At 37.3% G+C, this 18,445-nt stretch overlaps 1 protein-coding gene across 47 annotated transcripts in view; it reads right to left on the bottom strand.

Moving 5' to 3' along the window:
- Positions 1-232: 232 nt before the first annotated feature.
- The window catches only part of TIA1 (TIA1 cytotoxic granule associated RNA binding protein), a 37,365-nt gene continuing 19,152 nt past the window's right edge, over positions 233-18,445 (bottom strand). For 18 of the 47 annotated variants that reach the window (XM_065526986.2, XM_074011590.1, XM_065526988.2 and 15 more), the window contains 8 exons: positions 18,036-18,123; positions 14,838-14,913; positions 6,884-6,992; positions 6,402-6,497; positions 6,213-6,297; positions 5,364-5,487; positions 4,353-4,498; positions 233-2,874 (listed from right to left, as the gene is read on the bottom strand). In XM_065526986.2, the coding sequence (XP_065383058.1) occupies positions 2,748-2,874; positions 4,353-4,498; positions 5,364-5,487; positions 6,213-6,297; positions 6,402-6,497; positions 6,884-6,992; positions 14,838-14,913; positions 18,036-18,123 (851 nt within the window). In that variant the 3' untranslated portion in view covers positions 233-2,747. Of the gene's footprint in view, positions 2,875-4,352; positions 4,499-5,122; positions 5,232-5,363; positions 5,488-6,212; positions 6,298-6,401; positions 6,498-6,750; positions 6,993-14,837; positions 14,914-15,613; positions 15,680-15,750; positions 15,855-18,035; positions 18,124-18,445 lie in introns of those variants that run through there. The other 29 variants (XR_012422233.1, XM_074011587.1, XM_045369136.3 and 26 more) reach the window with 11 other exon arrangements.

Here is an 18,445-nt window from a genome sequence, read left to right as displayed (position 1 = left end):
ATCTCATTTTCAACAAGTATCAGCAAGGAAAATGAGACCCTGGTTTCATAATTAATTAAATCTGCAGAATGTCAATTCCGTTTGGTGTTAAACAGTAACCCAATGTAAACCACTGATTCTGGAGTAAGACTTAAAAAAAATTAACAAATACCTGAGTGAATATAACAATATGGCTAGACCAAAATGAAAAAAAATCTCACACACAATAATCACTGCAAGAAGATCCCACAGGTTATAGAAAACATAAAGGAACTTTAATATCCAAACATTCAGGGTAAAGAATACTGGATTAATGACCCATTAAGTGTGAATCACTTCAGGTTCTTTACAGTACCAGAAAGTAAAATCTAAATTTTGCATATTGCAGAGAATGAAACCATTTAAAAAACTTTTAATTTCCTTACCTGATACTAATACCAGTATGATTTTTAGACTGAAAAACTAAGAGTAAGATTTAAACCAAAGATAGATAGGTGTTCCTGAAATGTGAATTTGTTCAGTAGTAACCTTTTCATCGCGAGTACTGATACCACTTTCTTCTCAAAAAGTAGTCAATGTACATTTTAAGATTTGTGCAATAAGCCAATATGCTGGCTAATAAAAATTGTTGTTACTGGAGATAGTCAAAATGAAAGAAAACTATTTAAATTATTTATGCCCAAATAATTTACCCTGCAGTCCATGAGATGTACAGGAAATAATTTTTTTTTAATAAGAGAAAAATGAGGGTCCTAAAATAGAAACATAAGCCAGAAGAAATCTAAAAATAGCTTCCTGATATTTTATTTTTTTTAAATATTTCATTTAAGCTGCTTTTGGTTGCATGCCCTGATCTGTAGAAGTTAATAAGGAAATAAAATTTCCAAGTATTTAAAAAATTTACTCATCTTCCATAAAGCGACTTTTAATGTATCAACACTTAAAAACACACAGTGACTTAATGAAATAGCACAACTGCATAGAATTGAGCTCCAGAGAATTACACACTTGAGCTATCTTTCCTGGACTCTGGTTTACAAGGGTATTGGCTTAGAGACCAGCTTGGAGTCATTTGCCCCTACCTGGAAAATGCAGGCCAGGAAACTTAAGATTTTGCAGGCCTTTTCTGTTTCTAGGTAAAATGCAGGGAGCTCTCTGAAGGTCTTGAAAACCACTGACCATTCAAATATATATACTGGGACCTTTCCTCTCTGAGTCAAGGAAGAAGGAGGTTTGTGACCTTCACCAAAAACAAAATGAAACTTCCCACACAAGTTTTCTAAGAGACTCTGAAATACAATAGAAATTTCAAAACTAGAACAATGCCATCAAAGATTAAACCTCTTAATGCTTGGAGCCACTCCAAAATAATAAAATTGGGAACTCCAGGAAAACAGGTACCAAAAGAATCAAAATAATGATTGCACTGAGGATTCTTATTTGAAGGCTGTTTAAAGAGGTAGGATTTTAAGTTTTTTTTTTTTTTTGTTTATCTTTTGGCCTCTGAACATTTAAAAAATGCTTTGCCCAGCTGGTCCTTCAGGCAAAATTTGGAGGTCACAATGAACTCCAAGCCTGACACATAGATATTCTACAGTTTCACAGCTATCATTTGTACATGTTAAGTTGATTCACTCTTTTTGAGCAAATCTACCTATAAAACGGCAAATATATTCCTTTACATACAACTTTGTGTCTCAAAATTCTTGAAAAACAAGAGCAGATGACTTTGTATTCAAAGACTACCAAAGTATGTATTTGATTTTCACATGCAAACAACTTAAAACCTTATAAATTTCATGTAAACTCTGCATGATACCTTGAAGGAAATGACATACAAAGTTTGCTAACTGTGCAAAATATTAAATTGCTAAAACATTTTACATAATGAAATAATACATGTAAATGTTGAAGTTGACACATGAAATTAACATGGCATAAGAACTTATCACATTTCAGATATTTTCTTTAGTAACAAGTTTTTGTTTTTATAGTTCCTGGTACACAGCAAAGTTTATCACAGAAGATAAAAATTCTTTTAAACAAATCCAACAGGGAATTCTTGAGGCACCTTCTCATATAAAACACAAGATGAATGCAATTATCAATCCATCTGAGAAAAGTTTTCAATCTAAATGAACATCATTTTTTCCATTTAAGTATATTTTACAGAACTTTAATAAGGCAAGACAAATTTGTGAAAAAAGATGTAGATACAAAAATGACATAAACTAATAATTTATATTAAAAAACCACAAAGGGATAACAGTGGAGATGGGACAGCTCAAACAATGCCTTTTTTTTTAACCTAAAACAGAATTGTGCACAAGCTGAAGATGACAGAGAACTTCTAGACTCTGCACAGTTTTTTTTTTTTAACATCTTTATATTACATGTTTTAAATCATATCAGGAATGCAAACTATAACTGCACACTACTTTAGTGGAAAAAAGTTCAATATTGTGCAATTTTCTGCCTCTTAATAGTTAAAAAGTGGCAGCAATCCCTGCATTTGTGTTTGAAACAAGGATCTGAGAAACTTTATCAAAAAAGGTAATGAAGGCAAAAATTGGCAGACATCCAGCATCTTGTTTCTTTTTAAAACAATGTGGATGATAAGTAATTTCATGATTAAAAATGAATCTTTTAAATAAATACATTGTATCTGACATTTGCACTGACTGATTTGATAAATCTTTAAGTAAACAACGGCTTTACTACACTCCCTGTAGCCTCAAGCCACTGGCTTTAGATTCTGGAGTCCTTTTTCACTGGGTTTCATACCCTGCCACTCGATACCCAGAAGGCTGACTGGGCAACATGCTGCCATTTTGCCCTTGAGGCGGTTGCACTCCATAATTTGGTCCCATCCATGGTGCAGAAGACTGTGTCTGACTGGTGGAGAATGTGAAAGAAGCAGAGGGGAGAGGAAATCCACTGATTAAAATAAAGTATTGGCAAGAACAAATAACAAATATGGGAAATGGGAAACATACTTTTTCTTAAACCCAAATAGAATAACTTACGCCAGGGAAAACGAAAGCTTCTACTAAAGTTTTTTTTCTCTTAAAAACAAGCATCCCTGTATGTTTTTCTTGGACAGTTTACTTTTGTTAGAAATTAAAGCTAAGAAAATACCCTGAACTTATCAACATTCATCTCCCCTGAACACAGAAAAACTTAACCCCATTCTCGGAAAAGAAAACTGTCCATCTCATCTCTGTATCTTGGTTGAACATATTTGCTGAGGAAGCCACTACCTGAAAGAGTCAGGTAGGTTCCCCACAATGAAAAAAGAGCTAACATTATACTACTCAAAGAAGAAATCAAAACAATTATTAACAAATATAAGCTCATAAAAATTCATAACATTACAAGATTTTTTCTTTTTTTTTCTTTTTTGAAACAGGTTTTCATTCTGTCACCCAGGCTGGAGTACAGTGATATGATCTCAGCTCACTGCAACCTATATCTCCCCAGGCTCAAGCGATTCTCCCACCTCAGTCTCCTGAACAGCTGGGATTATAGGCACGCACCACCATGCCTGGCTAATTTTTTTTTGTACTTTTTGTAGAGACGAGATTTCGCCATGTTGCCCAGGCTGATCTTAAACTCCTGGACTCAATCCACCTGCCCTGGCCTTCCAAAGTGCTAGGATTACAGGCATGAGCCACCGTGCCCAACCACAAAATTCCCACCACAAAATTCTTTTCTTTTGGAGACAGAGTCTTGCTCTGTTGCCCAGGCTGGAGTGCAGTGGCATGGTCTCAGCTCACTGCAACCTCCACCTCCCAGGTTGAAGTGATTCTCCTGCCTCAGCCTCCCAAATAGCTGGAACCTATTGGTAGTGTACACCACTACACCTGGCTAATTTTTGTATTTTTAGCAGAAGTGGGGTTTCACCATGCTGGCCTCAAGTGATCTGCCTACTTCAGCCTCCCAAAATGCTGGAATTGCAGGCATGAACCACCACGCCCGGCCCACTACATTCCTTTTTAACCTCCCAAGTATTTTTATTTTCAGTGTGTTTTTCAGAAATGTAAGTAAAATAATGTAATTTAGGGTGTATAAGGAAGCTTGCAATATAACAATGCATGAAAAAACCCTTTGCACAGAAAAAAGCATAATGAATACAACAACTAGCATCAAAGTCAGTGTATATAAGAATGACTAAGTGACCATTAGTCATGTGAAAACCTTAACAACTATTAAGCTCTTATTTTCTTACTAAAAAACAATTCAGTTCTTTGAAGGCTATAGTTACGCTTTATGTAAGAGGCCCTATTATCCACTAATTCTTAAAATTTCTTCCTACTTAAAATATTTTTAGACATTTTCAAAGGTTAGTAAAGGAAGAGATCAGATATGCTTACTTAAATCCTTGCTGGTTCCATGCCTGGCCATACATTCCATATGCAGGAACTTGCCAACCATTAGGCATATACTGGCCAATTTGTTGTGCATTTCCATACCACTGACCCCACTGGCCATAAGGTTGTGGATATCCAATTTGATTCTGCTATTAAATAAAATTTAGTATTACTTGAAGTTAACTGTAAATATACAATCCTAATATGTTGATACCACAAATTCTTAGCAAAAACACACAGGGCCATCATTACAATTAAAATGACAGGATAAACAAGAGTTGACGGCTAAAAAACAAAACAAAAAACAAAACAAAACAAAAAAATCTGAGGTTATACTGCTGTAACTCTACATGATACTCTGAATGGCATAGTTTTTGGAAGGCATCAGTTGATATCCTAGTAATAAATGTTAAACATAGTAGAATGTTTAAGTGTTTGGTATACTATCCACATGATTGTTTCCTTTAGATAGGGAAGATGTGATTAGTTATTTCTATATTCAGCTTACTTAAGAAACTTATATAGTTTAGGATTTGCTTACTCCCATCTCTGTGCTCCATTTACAGTTTCCTCATAGAAATCTTTGTGGAATCAAGTCTGAACCACTAAAGCTGCCTGGAAAAAAAAAAAAGGCAGCAAAATCTGGAAGAAAAATGCCAAGGCCCTAACTATATTTACAGCTTTATTTTTGTTTCAGTTGAGTCAAGCATGCTTGTGAGTTCTCCAAATAGTATGTGAATAAATCTACCAAGTATTAAAAAAAGATTTAATACCCTTTTAGGTTTCTCGGAGCATTTTAAAATCCACTGTATGAGCATGAGTCAACTGAGGCGGTCACATTCATCATGTCACCACTGCAATCCATGAAACACCATTCTGGAACTATAATACATGTAGGAAGAGCCCTTATATACTATCATTTTAGCTAGAAACTTATTAACAAGGATTATCAACAATCTTCACTTTAAAATAACATTATTAGCCCAACAATTACTTCTCAAAGAACCCTCTCACCTGTTGCACGGGATTTATCATATCAAGAGTTTCTTTGCCCCAATAGCATTTCACAACATGACCTTCAATGGTAGTACCATTAACAGAAACAATTGCATGTGCTGCACTTTCATGGGAATTGAACCTATTGAAAACAATATTAAGAATCACCAATACAAATTCTTTTAAATATTTATGAATAAAGCCAATTTTTAAAAATCAAGGTGAGTCTGAGGTAAAAGTTTGCATAACATGGTGTATTTTCTTTGCTATTTTTTTCCAAGATCTTGTAGTTCTGGGGAAACTTGTGTTAATTGAGAAAGTGTGTTTCACTGGCCTTGTGTTAGGGAGGGGGCTATAAAATCACAGAGGCAAATATGCTAGATGCTAGAGAAATTTCAATTTTTTTTTTTTTTTTTTTTGAGATGGAGTCTGGCTCTGTTGCCCATGCTGGAGTGCAGTGATTGTGATCTCGGCTCACTGCAACCTCCACCTCCTGGGTTCAAATGATTCTCCTGCCTCAGCCTCCTGAGTAGCTGTGATTACAGGCATGTGCCACCACGCCCGGCTAATTTTTGTATTTCTGTATTTTTAGTAGAGAAGGGGTTTCACTATGTTGGCCAGGCTGGTCTCAAACTCATGACGGTGATCCACCCGTCTCGGCCTCCCAAAGTGCTGGGAATACAGGCATGAGCCACTGCACCTGGCCGAAATTTCAACTTCTTTATAACCAAGGTAAATTTTTAAGAAAACAAGGTAAATATCCAAAAAATATTTCAGAGGAAAAAGTTTATTTTTTATTTTTATTTATTTTCTGGTTTTCCAGTTACATTACCAAGAAAAAAGTTTTTTTTAAAAAACCATCCCTACCGAACAAACGAATATCCTTTATCTGGAAAGACTCGAATTTCCATTATTTGTCCAAATGGTGAAAAAGTCTGACGCATCAGTTGTTCTGTTAGACAAAAAAACAAAAATCACACTAAGTTATATAAAAATCCTACAAATATTAAGCTTTGCACTTTAAAAATTAATGCCACCCAGGGAAGGCTCCCATACCTGTTAGCCCAGAAGTAACACCTCCACAGTATACAGTACAGTTGCTTGGACTAGACTGATTTACAACCTCATCATATGATAGCTGTTTGGTATTTGCTGGTGAGAGAAAAGGTTTATGTCTTTAATTCATTAAATAAAATGTACAGAAAGAGAAATGCAATATTCACTACACTACTGTAAAGGTAACATTAACCTTGATCAAAATGCTTATATTATACATATTATACTTCAGTTCAGGATTAAACCTCCCCCACGAATGTCTAAAAAATTACCCAGTATTTTCTACTTAATAGGAGACTTGACATTAGAAATAATATCATTTATAATTACAAAAATGAAAACTAAGTACATTTTTGAACAGTAGTCTTGATTTGCTTCTCATCTATTTCTGCAACAAGTCTCCGGGAACAGCTCTAACATTTAAAATCTAGTGTATTTTTCTCCAAAATTCCACATTTCCTTTTCTTCTCCAATACACCTACACTCATATGTACTCTTTGGAGCGGGAGGCTTTCGGGTTGCCCAGTTAGTTCTGATTTGTCTTCCACCAAGCCACTGGCCACCCATCTGTTGAATGGCGTTTTCAGCATCCTGTTCCGCACATTAGAAACAATAAAGAAGTCACTATTAGTTGATGTTAAACAACTTTTAGCAGTAGAGAAAACTTGGTGCTTTCCACAAATGTTTAAGTGAAAATGCTTTACAAAATACACAATATATGATAGCTTTCGTAAAATGCAGTGGTGTTTTTCATATTTTTAAATTATTTATTTTATTTACTTTTTGAGATGGAGTCTCACTCTCTCACCCAGGCTGATCTTGGCTCACTGCAACCTCTGCCAACTGGGTTCAAGTGATTCTCCTGCCTCAGCCTCCTGAGTAGCTGGGATTACAGGCATCCGCCACCATGCCTGGCTAATTTTTGTATTTGTAGTAGAGATGGGGTTTTGCCATATTGGCCAGGCTGGTCTTGAACTTCTTCTTCTTTTTTTTTTTTTAAAGTCTCGCTCTGTGGCCCAGGCTGGAGGGCAGTGGTACAATCTCGGCTCACTGCAAGCTTCGCCTCCCGGGTTCATGCCATTCTCCTGTCTCAGTCTCCCAAGTAGCTGGGACTACAGGCGCCCGCCACCATGCCCAGCTAATTTTTTGTATTTTTAGTAGAGATGGGGTTTCACCGTGTTAGCCAGGATGGTCTCAATCTCCTGACCTCGTGATCCTCCCACCTTGGCCTCCCAAAGTGCTGGGATTATAGGAGTGAGCCACTGCGCCCGGCCCTGGTCTCGAACTTCTGATCTCAAGTGATCCGTCCACCTCAGCTTCCCAAAGTGCTAGGATTACAGGCATAAGCCAGCGTGCTCAACCCAATGGTGCTTTTAAATTATTCTTCTCTTATTTGAATATTAAACTGTGGGAACGTTAATCATCTGAAAAGGTCCTGAGTCCAAAAGCCCTAATGAGGTAGATATCATAAAGTTCATGCAACTCAGACTATTATAGAATAAAATCTTACTTTAAACAATCTAACAAGCTTGTTAACAATATTTGGTTTCTCATTCATCCAACAAATAAATATTGAACAGTTATGTTCCAGGCACACAGTTAAGAGCTAGGGACACACTGGTAAACAAGCATATATGGTCTCTTACATTCTTTTGTGGGGAACAAATAAAGCAATTACAAATTGTGCTAAGACCTATGACAGAAACAAAAGGCTGAGATACGAGAATATGGGCACAAGGATCTACTACAGACAGGATAAATAGGAAAGGTCTTTCTGAAATGACATTTAAATTGAGCCTGAGAGCAATAGGAGATAGCCAAGTCAAAACAATGGAGAAGAAAGCCCCAGTGGAGAGAAAACTATTGCAAAGTGTGTTAAGGCTTGAGGAGTTTGGTATGCATCTGAAAGAAGCATGTGAAAGACTAGTTTCAGTGGAATCTAGTGAGCAAAACAGAATGTCAGAGAATGAAACTGAAAGATTTTAAGCAAGGAATCATCATGACCTATGTTTTAAGAAGGCCACTCTTAGTGCTAAGAGGAGAATGGCTTCGGGTAATGGGTAGTAAGAGGATAAAGATATTTTATGAAACTTGTGCAATATTCTAGATTTTTAAAAAGTGTTGGTGGCCAGCAGCATTGCAGTAACAGTCAATGTAACCTAAACTCAGGGCCAAAATAATGGGGGCTGGAGGAGATGCCACAAGCAAAAGGAGAGAAATCGAAGATAACTCTTAGGTTCCTCTAGAGAAATTGGAAAGACAGCATTTATTGAAATGGGGAGAAAGACTAGTAAAGAAAAGGGGAACAGGTCTGAGGAAGAATCAAAAAGCTCCATTAAGAAAAAACTTTGAGGCCGGGCGCGGTGGCTCAAGCCTGTAATCCCAGCACTTTGGGAGGCCGAGACGGGCGGATCACAAGGTCAGGAGATTGAGACCATCCTGGCTAACACGGTGAAACCCCATCTCTACTAAAAAATACAAAAAACTAGCCGGGCGAGGTGGCGGGTGCCTGTAGTCCCAGCTACTCGGGAGGCTGAGGCAGGAGAATGGCGTGAACCCGGGAGGCGGAGCTTGCAGTGAGCTGAGATCCGGCCACTGCACTCCAGCCTGGGTGACAGAGCAAGACCCCGTCTCAAAAAAAAAAAAAAAAAAAAAAAAAAGAAAAAAGAAAAAAGAAAAAAGAAAAAAAAGAAAAAACTTTGAGGCCGGGCGCGGTGGCTCAAGCCTGTAATCCCAGCACTTTGGGAGGCTGAGACGGGTGGATCACGAGGTCAGGAGATCGAGACCATCCTGGATAACACGGTGAAACCCCGTCTCTACTAAGAAATACAAAAAACTAGCCGGGCGAGGTGGCGGGCGCCTGTAGTCCCAGCTACTCGGGTGCAGTGAGCTGAGATCCGGCCACTGCACTCCAGCCTGGGCTACAGAGCGAGACTCCGTCTCAAAAAAAAAAAAAAAAAAAACACAAAAAACTTTGAGATGCCTGTGAGACATATAAATGAAGACCATTTGTTAGTAAGTGTGGAACATAGAGAAGTAGACTGAAGACACAAAATTCATGCAGACTAGAGAAAGAGCCTAGGATAGAGCCCTTAAAAACAGCAAAACTTGAGGCCGGGCGCGGTGGCTCAAGCCTGTAATCCCAGCACTTTGGGAGGCCGAGGCGGGCGGATCACAAGGTCAGGAGATCGAGACCACAGTGAAACCCTGTCTCTACTAAAAATACAAAAAATTAGCCGGGCGCGGTGGCGGGCGCCTGTAGTCCCAGCTACTCAGGAGGCTGAGGCAGGAGAATGGCGGGAACCCGGGAGGCAGAGCTTGCAGTGAGCCGAGATCGCGCCACTGCACTCCAGCCTGGGCAACAGCGTGAGACTCCGTCTCAAAAAAAACAAAACAAAACAAAACAAAACAAAAAACAGCAAAACTTGAAAAATGGGTAAAGGAATAATCACTAGCTAAGGTGACTAGGGAGGAGTAGCCAGTGATAAAGGAAGAAGCCACAAACGTGTATGGTCAAGGGAGCCAAGAAAACAGAGGTTAAGAGGTGACCTTGAAAATACAGTAGCATTGGTAGAAAATGAGAGTGAAACCAGCTTAGAGTAGACTAAAAAGTAAATGGGGTATAACTTTTGTGTGCACACATCAAAGGTAAGTTTAATCTACTACTGAAGGAACAGGCAAATTCAAGGCCTTTCTTGAGATACGAAAAGGAAACTCTTTAAAAAAAAATTAAACAGGGTCTTATTCTGTCATCCAGGCATGACCATAGCTTATTGTAGCCTTGAACTCCTTGGGCTCAAGTGATACTCCCACCTTAGCCTCCTAGTAGCTAGGACTATAAGCATGCACCGACACAGCTGGCTTTTTTTTTTTTTACTATGGTAAGAACGGCCTTTACTGGTTGCAACAGGCAATGGGAGGGGATTCGGTGTCCACATACTAGGTTCCCAGGCATTTTTTTTTTTTTAATTTAATGGAGACAGGGTATTGCTATGTTGCCCAGGCTGGTTGGTCTCTAACTCCTGGGATCAAGCAGTCCTCCTGCCTTGGCCTCCCAAAGTTCTGTTATTACAGGCATGAGCCACTGTGCCTGGCAGGAAATGTACATTCTTAAAAAGAAACAATTATCATACTAACCTGTCCGAACTCCATGAGATGCTTAACTAACGTTATGTGTTGAATTGTGTCCCTCAAAATGATATGAAGTCCTACACCCTGGTATCTGTGAAATGTGGCCTTATTTGGAAACAGGGTCTTTGCAGAAGTAATTAAGATGAGGTTATATTGGATTAAGGTGGGCCCCAAATCCAAGTCCTTATAAAAAGTAAAGATTAGATTGGGCATGGTGGCTCACACCTATAATCCCAGCACTTTGGGAGGCTGAGGCAGGTGGACCACTTGAGCCCAGGAGTTCAAGACCAGCCTGGACAACATGACGAAATCCTGTCTCTACAAAAAATAGAAAAATCAGCTGGGCATGGTGGTGCACACCTGCAGTCCCAGCTACTTAGGAGGTTGAGATGGGAAGATCACCTAAGCCTGGGAGGTTGAGGCTGCAGTGAGTTGTGATTGTGCCACCACACTCTAGCCTGGGTGACAGACAGAGTGAGGCCCTGTCTCAAAAGAAAAAAAAAAAAAAAGATATTATATGGATACACAAGAGAAGATGGTCATGTGAAGATGAAGGCAGAGATTGGAGTTATACAGCTACAAGCCAATGAATGCCAAAGATTACCAGCAACCACCAGAAGCTTGGAAGAAGCAACAAAGGATTCTTCCACAGAGCCTTCAAGAGAGCATGGACATGCTGACACCTTAATTGTGAATTTCATGCCTCCAAAACATTGAGAAAATAAATTTTTGTTGCTCTAAGTCATCCAGTTTATGATACTTTGATACAGCTCCTCAGGAAAAAAATAAAACTACTCACTCAAAAAAGTGGAGAAAAAACATAGATGTATCTATGTTGATGGTTGTGAATGGGAGATAAAAGGGAAGCATATGCAAACAACTCTTGAGAATTATAGCTGAGAAATGGGGATATAGGTAGGGAAGGGATGTGAAGATAAACAGTGGTTTTGATTAAGAGATCCTAGATGGCCGGGAACGGTGCCTCATGCCTATAACCCCACCACTTTGGGAGGCCGAGGTGGGGGGACTGGTGGAAGCCAGGAGTTCGAGGACAGCCTGGGCGACAAAGGGAGACTGTTACTACAAAAAAAAAAAATTTTTTTTTTTTGAGATGGAGTCTCGCTCTGTCGCCTGGGCTGGAGTGCTGTGGCATAATCTCGGCTCACTGCAACCTCTGCCTCTTGGGTTCAAGCGATTCTCCTGCCTCAGCCTCCTAAGCAGCTGGGATTACAGGCACATGCCAACATGCCTGGCTAATTTTTCTGTTTTTAGTAGAGATAGGGTTTCACCATGTTGATCAGGCTGGTCTTGAACTCCGGACCTCATGAGTTGCTCACCTCGGCCTCCCAAAGTGCTGGGATTACAGGTGTGAGCCATTGAGCCAGGCCTTTTTTTTAAAAAAAAAATTAGCTGGGCATGGTGGTGTACACCTGTGTTCCCAGCTACTCCAGAGGCTGAGGCAGGAGGATGGCTTGCACCCAAGAGTTCAAAAATGCAGTGAGCTATGATCACACCACTGCACTCCAGCCTGAGTGACAGAGTGAGACTCTGTCCAAAAAAAAAAAAAGAGAGAGAGAGATCCTAGGTGTTTTTTGGTTGACGAGAATGATCCAGTAGAGAAGGAATAGAGTGATGACACAGGATAGTAGTAACAACAAGAACAGCACATATTATGATTCCATTTATAGGAAATGTTGAGAACAGGGAAATCTAGAGACACAAAGTAGACTGACAATTGTTCACGGCTGGCAGGAGGGGCATGAAAGGAAAAGGATAGTGACTGCTAATGAGTCATGTAGCTTCTTTTTGGGGTGGTAAAAATATTCTAAAATTTATTTTGGTGATAGTTGCACAATTCTGTGAATTATCTAGAAACCACTGAATTGTATAATTAAAAAAAAATAAATTTTTTTTTTTTTTTGAGACAGTGGCGCAATCTCAGCTCACTGGATCCTCAACTTCCTGGGGTCAGGTGATCCCCCACCTATGCTTCTCAAGTAACTGGGACTACAGGTGTGCACCACCATGTCTGGCTCATTTTTTATAGAGAAGGGGTTTTGCCATTTTGCCTAGGCTGCTCTCAAACTCTTGGGCTCAAGTAATCTGCCTGCCTTAGTCTCCCAAAGTACTGGGATTACAGGTGTGAGCCACTGCACCCAACCACACTGTATACTTGAATTATATCTCAATAAAGCTGCTGTTAAAAAAAAAAAAAAAATGAGGCAGTGGCAGCATAAGCTCAAAGTCCTTGAAAAGGCAAGAGAGGTGGGGACACAATCATAAGTGATTTTGCCTTTGACAGGAAGGACCTTTCCTGTACTATAATAGGAGGAAGAATGGGAAGGTGGATGAATTTTATGTAAATTTGGTGGTTGAAAGATGAGAAACATGTTTGCCAAGACAGTACTCTGTACTCATCTAAAGTGTGTGACCATTAAATTAGGAGCAAAACCACTTGAACTCAGTTTTTTTCCAGCAACATTCAGTTATTTTGGGGTAGGCAGAGAAGCTAAGCTCAATCAGTATTGTGGTTTTCCTAGCACGTAGAACACAGGATGAGAGGCTGGGGGTAACTGCAATCAGGGCTGTAGCACTGCATAACACAGCCAAGCACATATCACAAATTTTACGTAAGTTGAAATTTATAGAAGATTTTATAGAAGATTATATTATTTACTCAAAGTTACATCTGTTTTAAAATGGTTGTCAGAATTTGTATACACCTCTGGCTAACTCCAGAGGTCATACACAGGTATCAATAGACATCCTTTGCTATTTGACTCTAGTTCATACAACATACACATTCAATAGTGATTTTTATATAGCAGAATCCTATAGTCCACAATCTTGAAAATGTGAAAAACGAGTTCCTAGCCCACCAAACCCCCAATTTATTTCCCTAAGTTGCACTAAAACATCCTAAAACCTATGAATCAATCCTCTAAGGAACTCAAATTAATCATGGCTATTAATCCATTATAGAAAGTATTTTTCTACCTTTCTAAAATATTATGCTATGATTAATAGTACAATTTTCAGAACCAAATAAATTCTCTTTAATTTTTATTTTCTCATCCTACAGGAAAAAAAAAAAAAAATCTTTGGTAGATGGGACATGTACATGATTGACCTTGTATTGTTTTCACCTCTCAATATACTTTACCGTTTTCAACTGTTTTTTTTTTTTTCTTGAGACAGGGTCTCACTTTATCACCCAGGCTGGAGTGCAGTGGCTTCATCACGACTCACTGCAGCTTTGACCTCCTGGGTTTAAGTGATCCTCCCGCCTCAGCCCCGCAAGTAGCTGGGACTACAGGCATGCGTCGCCATGCCTGGCTAATTTTTTGTAGAGATGGGGTTTTGCCATGTTGTCCAGGTTGGTCTTGAACTCCTGACCTCAAATGATCCACCCACCTTGGCCTCCCAAAGTGCTGGGATTATAGGCGTGAGCCACTGGGCTCGGCTGAATTTTCGGAATTTCCGAAAAAAAAAAAAATAATAATAATAAATAAATTAAATAAAGTAAAATAAAAATATATATATATTTTGTAGAGATAGGGTCTCACTATATTGCCAGGGTCTATCTCAAACTCCTCAGCCTCCCAAAGTGCTGAGGTTATAGGCATAAACCACTGTACCTGGGTAATATATAATTTTTTAAAAAGTTCCTACCCATCACAGTATTTTATTTTATTTACTTATTTTTTGAGACAGGGTCTCACTCTGTCACCCAGGCTGTGCTGTGGCATGATCTCAGCTCACTGCAACCTCTGCCTCCTGGGTTCAAGTGATCCTCCAGCCTCAGCTTCCTGAGTAGCTGGGACTACAGGCGCCTGCTACCACACCCGGATAATTTTTGTATTTTTAGTAGAGGCAGAGTTTTACCATATTGACCAGGCTGGTCTCAAAGTCCTGACCTCAGGTGATCCACCCACCTCTGTCTCCCAAAGTGCTGGGATTACAGGTGTGAGCCACTGCGCCTGGCCTCCTCACAGTATTTTATTAGCTACTTCTAAGCTACCATGGGAATATAAACTAGGGAGATAATGAATTAAATCCATAAATGAGATTTTCAACATCTACCTTTGGCTGATAATTTAAACAACTTTACTGTCTACATTCTGAAAACATCAGTACTCTGCATGCCAGTACTCAGGTGCCAATAAATGTTAAATAGACAAAACAGAAGAAGATATCTTCTAGTGAGGGTAAATAAACAACAGATTAAAAAGATTAATAATTAAAACTGAGCGCTTCCATTCTTTACTCTTTAAGCATTGTCCATGCACTTCTGATTGAGCTCACCCATTTGTTGAAAAAGGAGACAAAGCCATATCCCTTAGACTTTCCTGTTGCCATGTCTTTTACCACTCGGGCATCTCTGAAATCAGAAACAATCAGAAGTTTAGGTTTGCAAACTGTCCTCTGGATATCAAATGAGAATTTCACACACATCTCATTCTCATGTTTCGCCTTCATTAAAGTGAACCTTTAATGCAAATTCACCTTTTATTCTACAAAATTTATCATGTATTAGGAAATGAGGCTTAATTTTATAGACATGCAAATCAATAACTTAAGTATATATGTTTATTTATATTGTACAGAAATTGCCTCTCTCTTCAAAACACTTTTTAAACTTTTAAATATTAAGCATGGTGAAAGCAGCTACTCACATGAACTACTTAACCACTTATAAAGTTCACAGGACATTAGATGAATGGCTTTCTTTAACCATGCAATTTATAACTTATTTGACACTATATTCTACCTAATCATTAAAAAAAAAAAAAGAAAACTGGAAACCAAAAGAATGAAAAAGTTGTATATTCCCTAAACTAATTAAACTATTTCATTTTTTCAGATAAATTTATACCCCCCTTTTTGTCTAAATTTTGAGAACTTGACATTTTCAGAAATGTTAAATCATTGAAGAAAAATACTAGACACACACACGTTTTAAGCTACACAAGAAAAGATTTTACACTGAATTTTAAAATAGCATTCATATAAAATTGATTGGAACTACAAGATATAAAAGCAAAATTTTAAAAAGTCAGAAAGTAAAAAAGCACGCCAACATTTATCCACTGTGAACCGTAGCTTGTAGTTAGCCAGGGCAATTCTGTCCATTCTTCAGAGACACTCTGCAAAATAACCAGAGCCCTATTATTTGAGATTGAGTAAAAACCCAGCCATGATAGCTAAAACTCCATACCTCAAAAAATTGGACTCAAATTGTGCTTCACAGGCAATCTGCTTTTAAGTTAGTCAGGTATGTCACAATGCTTGCTCTCTCAGGACACATGAACAAAACAGGCACTTTTATAACAAAAACCCAAGTCAGAAAGCCATGCAATGTAATTTTCTATTAAAGTATACATAAGCATATTTTAGATCAATCTGAGTGATTTATTAAGTGTTCAGGGTCAAAATGACAAAGACGTGGTGGTGAAAAGGGAAAACTAATGTAAGTCAATGCTCAATAAGTAAAAATACTTAATAAATTATCTGTATGGTACGCATGCATTTAATTTGGTAGCTGACTCTCTTCTACACTGTAATTTGTTAGTCTACCCTTAAACTCAAGGAACAGGAAGAGTTTATAGGCTGTATATAAGGGAAAGCACCATATTTTTTATACTAAATGCTTTTACAGACCACTGTTTATTACACATCTATAAATCAAGCACTGATACTTGCACTTTTTAGAGAATATCATGAGAACCCTTCAATATATAGTTATCAACTTATCTCCTTTAAAAACAAAAAATCAGGAAAATATGCTACTGACTGCCAAATGATTCCTTTAAATGTAGGAAAGCTAACTCCTTATATAGCCTAAAACTCAAACATTATACATTATCTCAATTGAAAATCATGAAACTTAAAGGTCTTACCAAGAAAAAAAAAAAGCATACACCAATAATCATGGGACCATAAGAAAATCTACAAACTAAATATATGATACAGAAATATATTTAAGAGAAAAAATTATAACCCATGATTTGTAAATCATGAAATTGCTAAAATTTGAAGGTCACTTAAACTCACCAACTGTTAAACAAGCTTTGCCTAATTCCAAACTAAAATTCCCATGTTTTAAAAAAAACTACCTCAATCAAAATCAAAGCATTTAATAAAATAGCTACTTAATCTGTTCACAATGTCAGAAAATTTTTTCTTGTTAAAGTTTCAGAAAATGTTAACCTTGAAAAATATTCAACTCATATTTATTTCTCTCTGAAAAGATTCTCTAGAGAAGCAGCAACAAAGATCTAGATCAGGCTTCTTTATCCTTTTATGGTCCTGTGACTACTCTGACAATAGGATAAAATTTACAAAGATTTTCCACACCAAAATGAAAACACCAAATTTTGCATAGAGATTTAGAGCTCTTGAGAGGCCAAAGGCTAAGGCTGTCTAAGTCCAGATATTCAAAAGCAAGCTAATTATTATTGAAACTCTAAGATATTATTAGGAGGGACAATCAAGAAATGAAAGCTGTACTTATTTTCCTCATCAGGTCTCACAAAGAAAAATTTCATCTGAAAGAAGTCCATTTACAAGCCCTAATTCTGTGACCACCTTTAAAGTTGGTAATCCCTTGGTCACATGCACTGTCATCCCCTAATCAACGAAGTGTAACACTTGAAATGAAAGCTCCCAAAATTAATCACCAATACTACTGGCATTTACTTTCCAGTCTCCTCATCTCATCTCTGCTGTTGGTCTATTCAAACCAAACCACAGCTAGCATTGCCTTTTTACTATTCTTCTAGGTGGAAAATAATAAAGCAACCAGAAATCCTGAAGAAGTTTTCTAAACTATTTACTCTAAAGTACTATAAACAACTTGTTATTCTTACTCTAATATGGCATGCTTTTCAAAATTTTAAAGTTCTTCTATGATGAATGCTATCTTAAGTAAGGTATTTATTCATAAGGGCCTAAAATGTGTGATTAATAACAAGTGCAGGCAAGGCAGTGCTTCATAAAATATTATTAAGGCACTATTATTGTTAGCAGTTTTTTTAAAAGGGTATAAATATCTAGGAAATAATATTCAACAACTGCTTTTTAAGTTGAATTGTTAAGGCTTCTTTTTGTTAAAATATATTAACACAAAATGCATGGTATCATAGAAGTGCCCAACACATCTAAATTCCTAGTTACAGCACAATTTTATTAAAGACTGTCACGAAGCTAGCTTGATACCTATATAATAAACTATAAAATGTACAATGGCATATTTGTCTCTTAAGAGCTATGCTAATTGAAAAAGGATTTTAAGATAATTGAAAACCAAAGGTTTATTCATCAATGGGAAAACAATCTTTGGCTGTTAACTTCTTGAATGATCTCTAAACAATGTAATACATTATATTCAAGTGATAAAATTAATGTTTTATCACTTTTATCAAAATTCACAATTATTTTCAAGTTATGTCTACATATAATTGTTTCTAATTAAAAGGATTTTATTTATCTTCTGTTACTTACGATATTCTTCCAAATGGTGCAAAAGCAGCTTTTATATCTTCAGTTGTAATTTCTGGACTGAGATCACCAACAAAGACATGGAAATGATCTTATAAGGGGAAGGAAGGGGAAGTGAAAAGAAAAATAGAACTTTAGAATTTAAAAAGTACTAAAATCTATCCAATAAAGTATTCTTAAAATGATTATGACTTATGATAAAGTATAAATAAAACACTATCCTATATCTATACAAATCCTATCAATTTTAAACAATGAATCAAGGTAACAATATAGGAAAAATTCTGAAACGACTGTGATACATCTAACTGTAAAGTGATATTTATATTTCTATTTACAGTCAATTATACTGGTCTAAGAAAATAAACTAATAATATACAAGTTTCAGTTCTGCAAAAAAATTTAATGACTTA

This window comes from Macaca fascicularis, chromosome 13 (genome assembly GCF_037993035.2).
Source record: "Macaca fascicularis isolate 582-1 chromosome 13, T2T-MFA8v1.1".
In the NCBI taxonomy this organism is placed as follows: Eukaryota; Metazoa; Chordata; class Mammalia; order Primates; family Cercopithecidae; genus Macaca; species Macaca fascicularis.
This window is presented reverse-complemented; position numbering and strand designations above follow the sequence as displayed.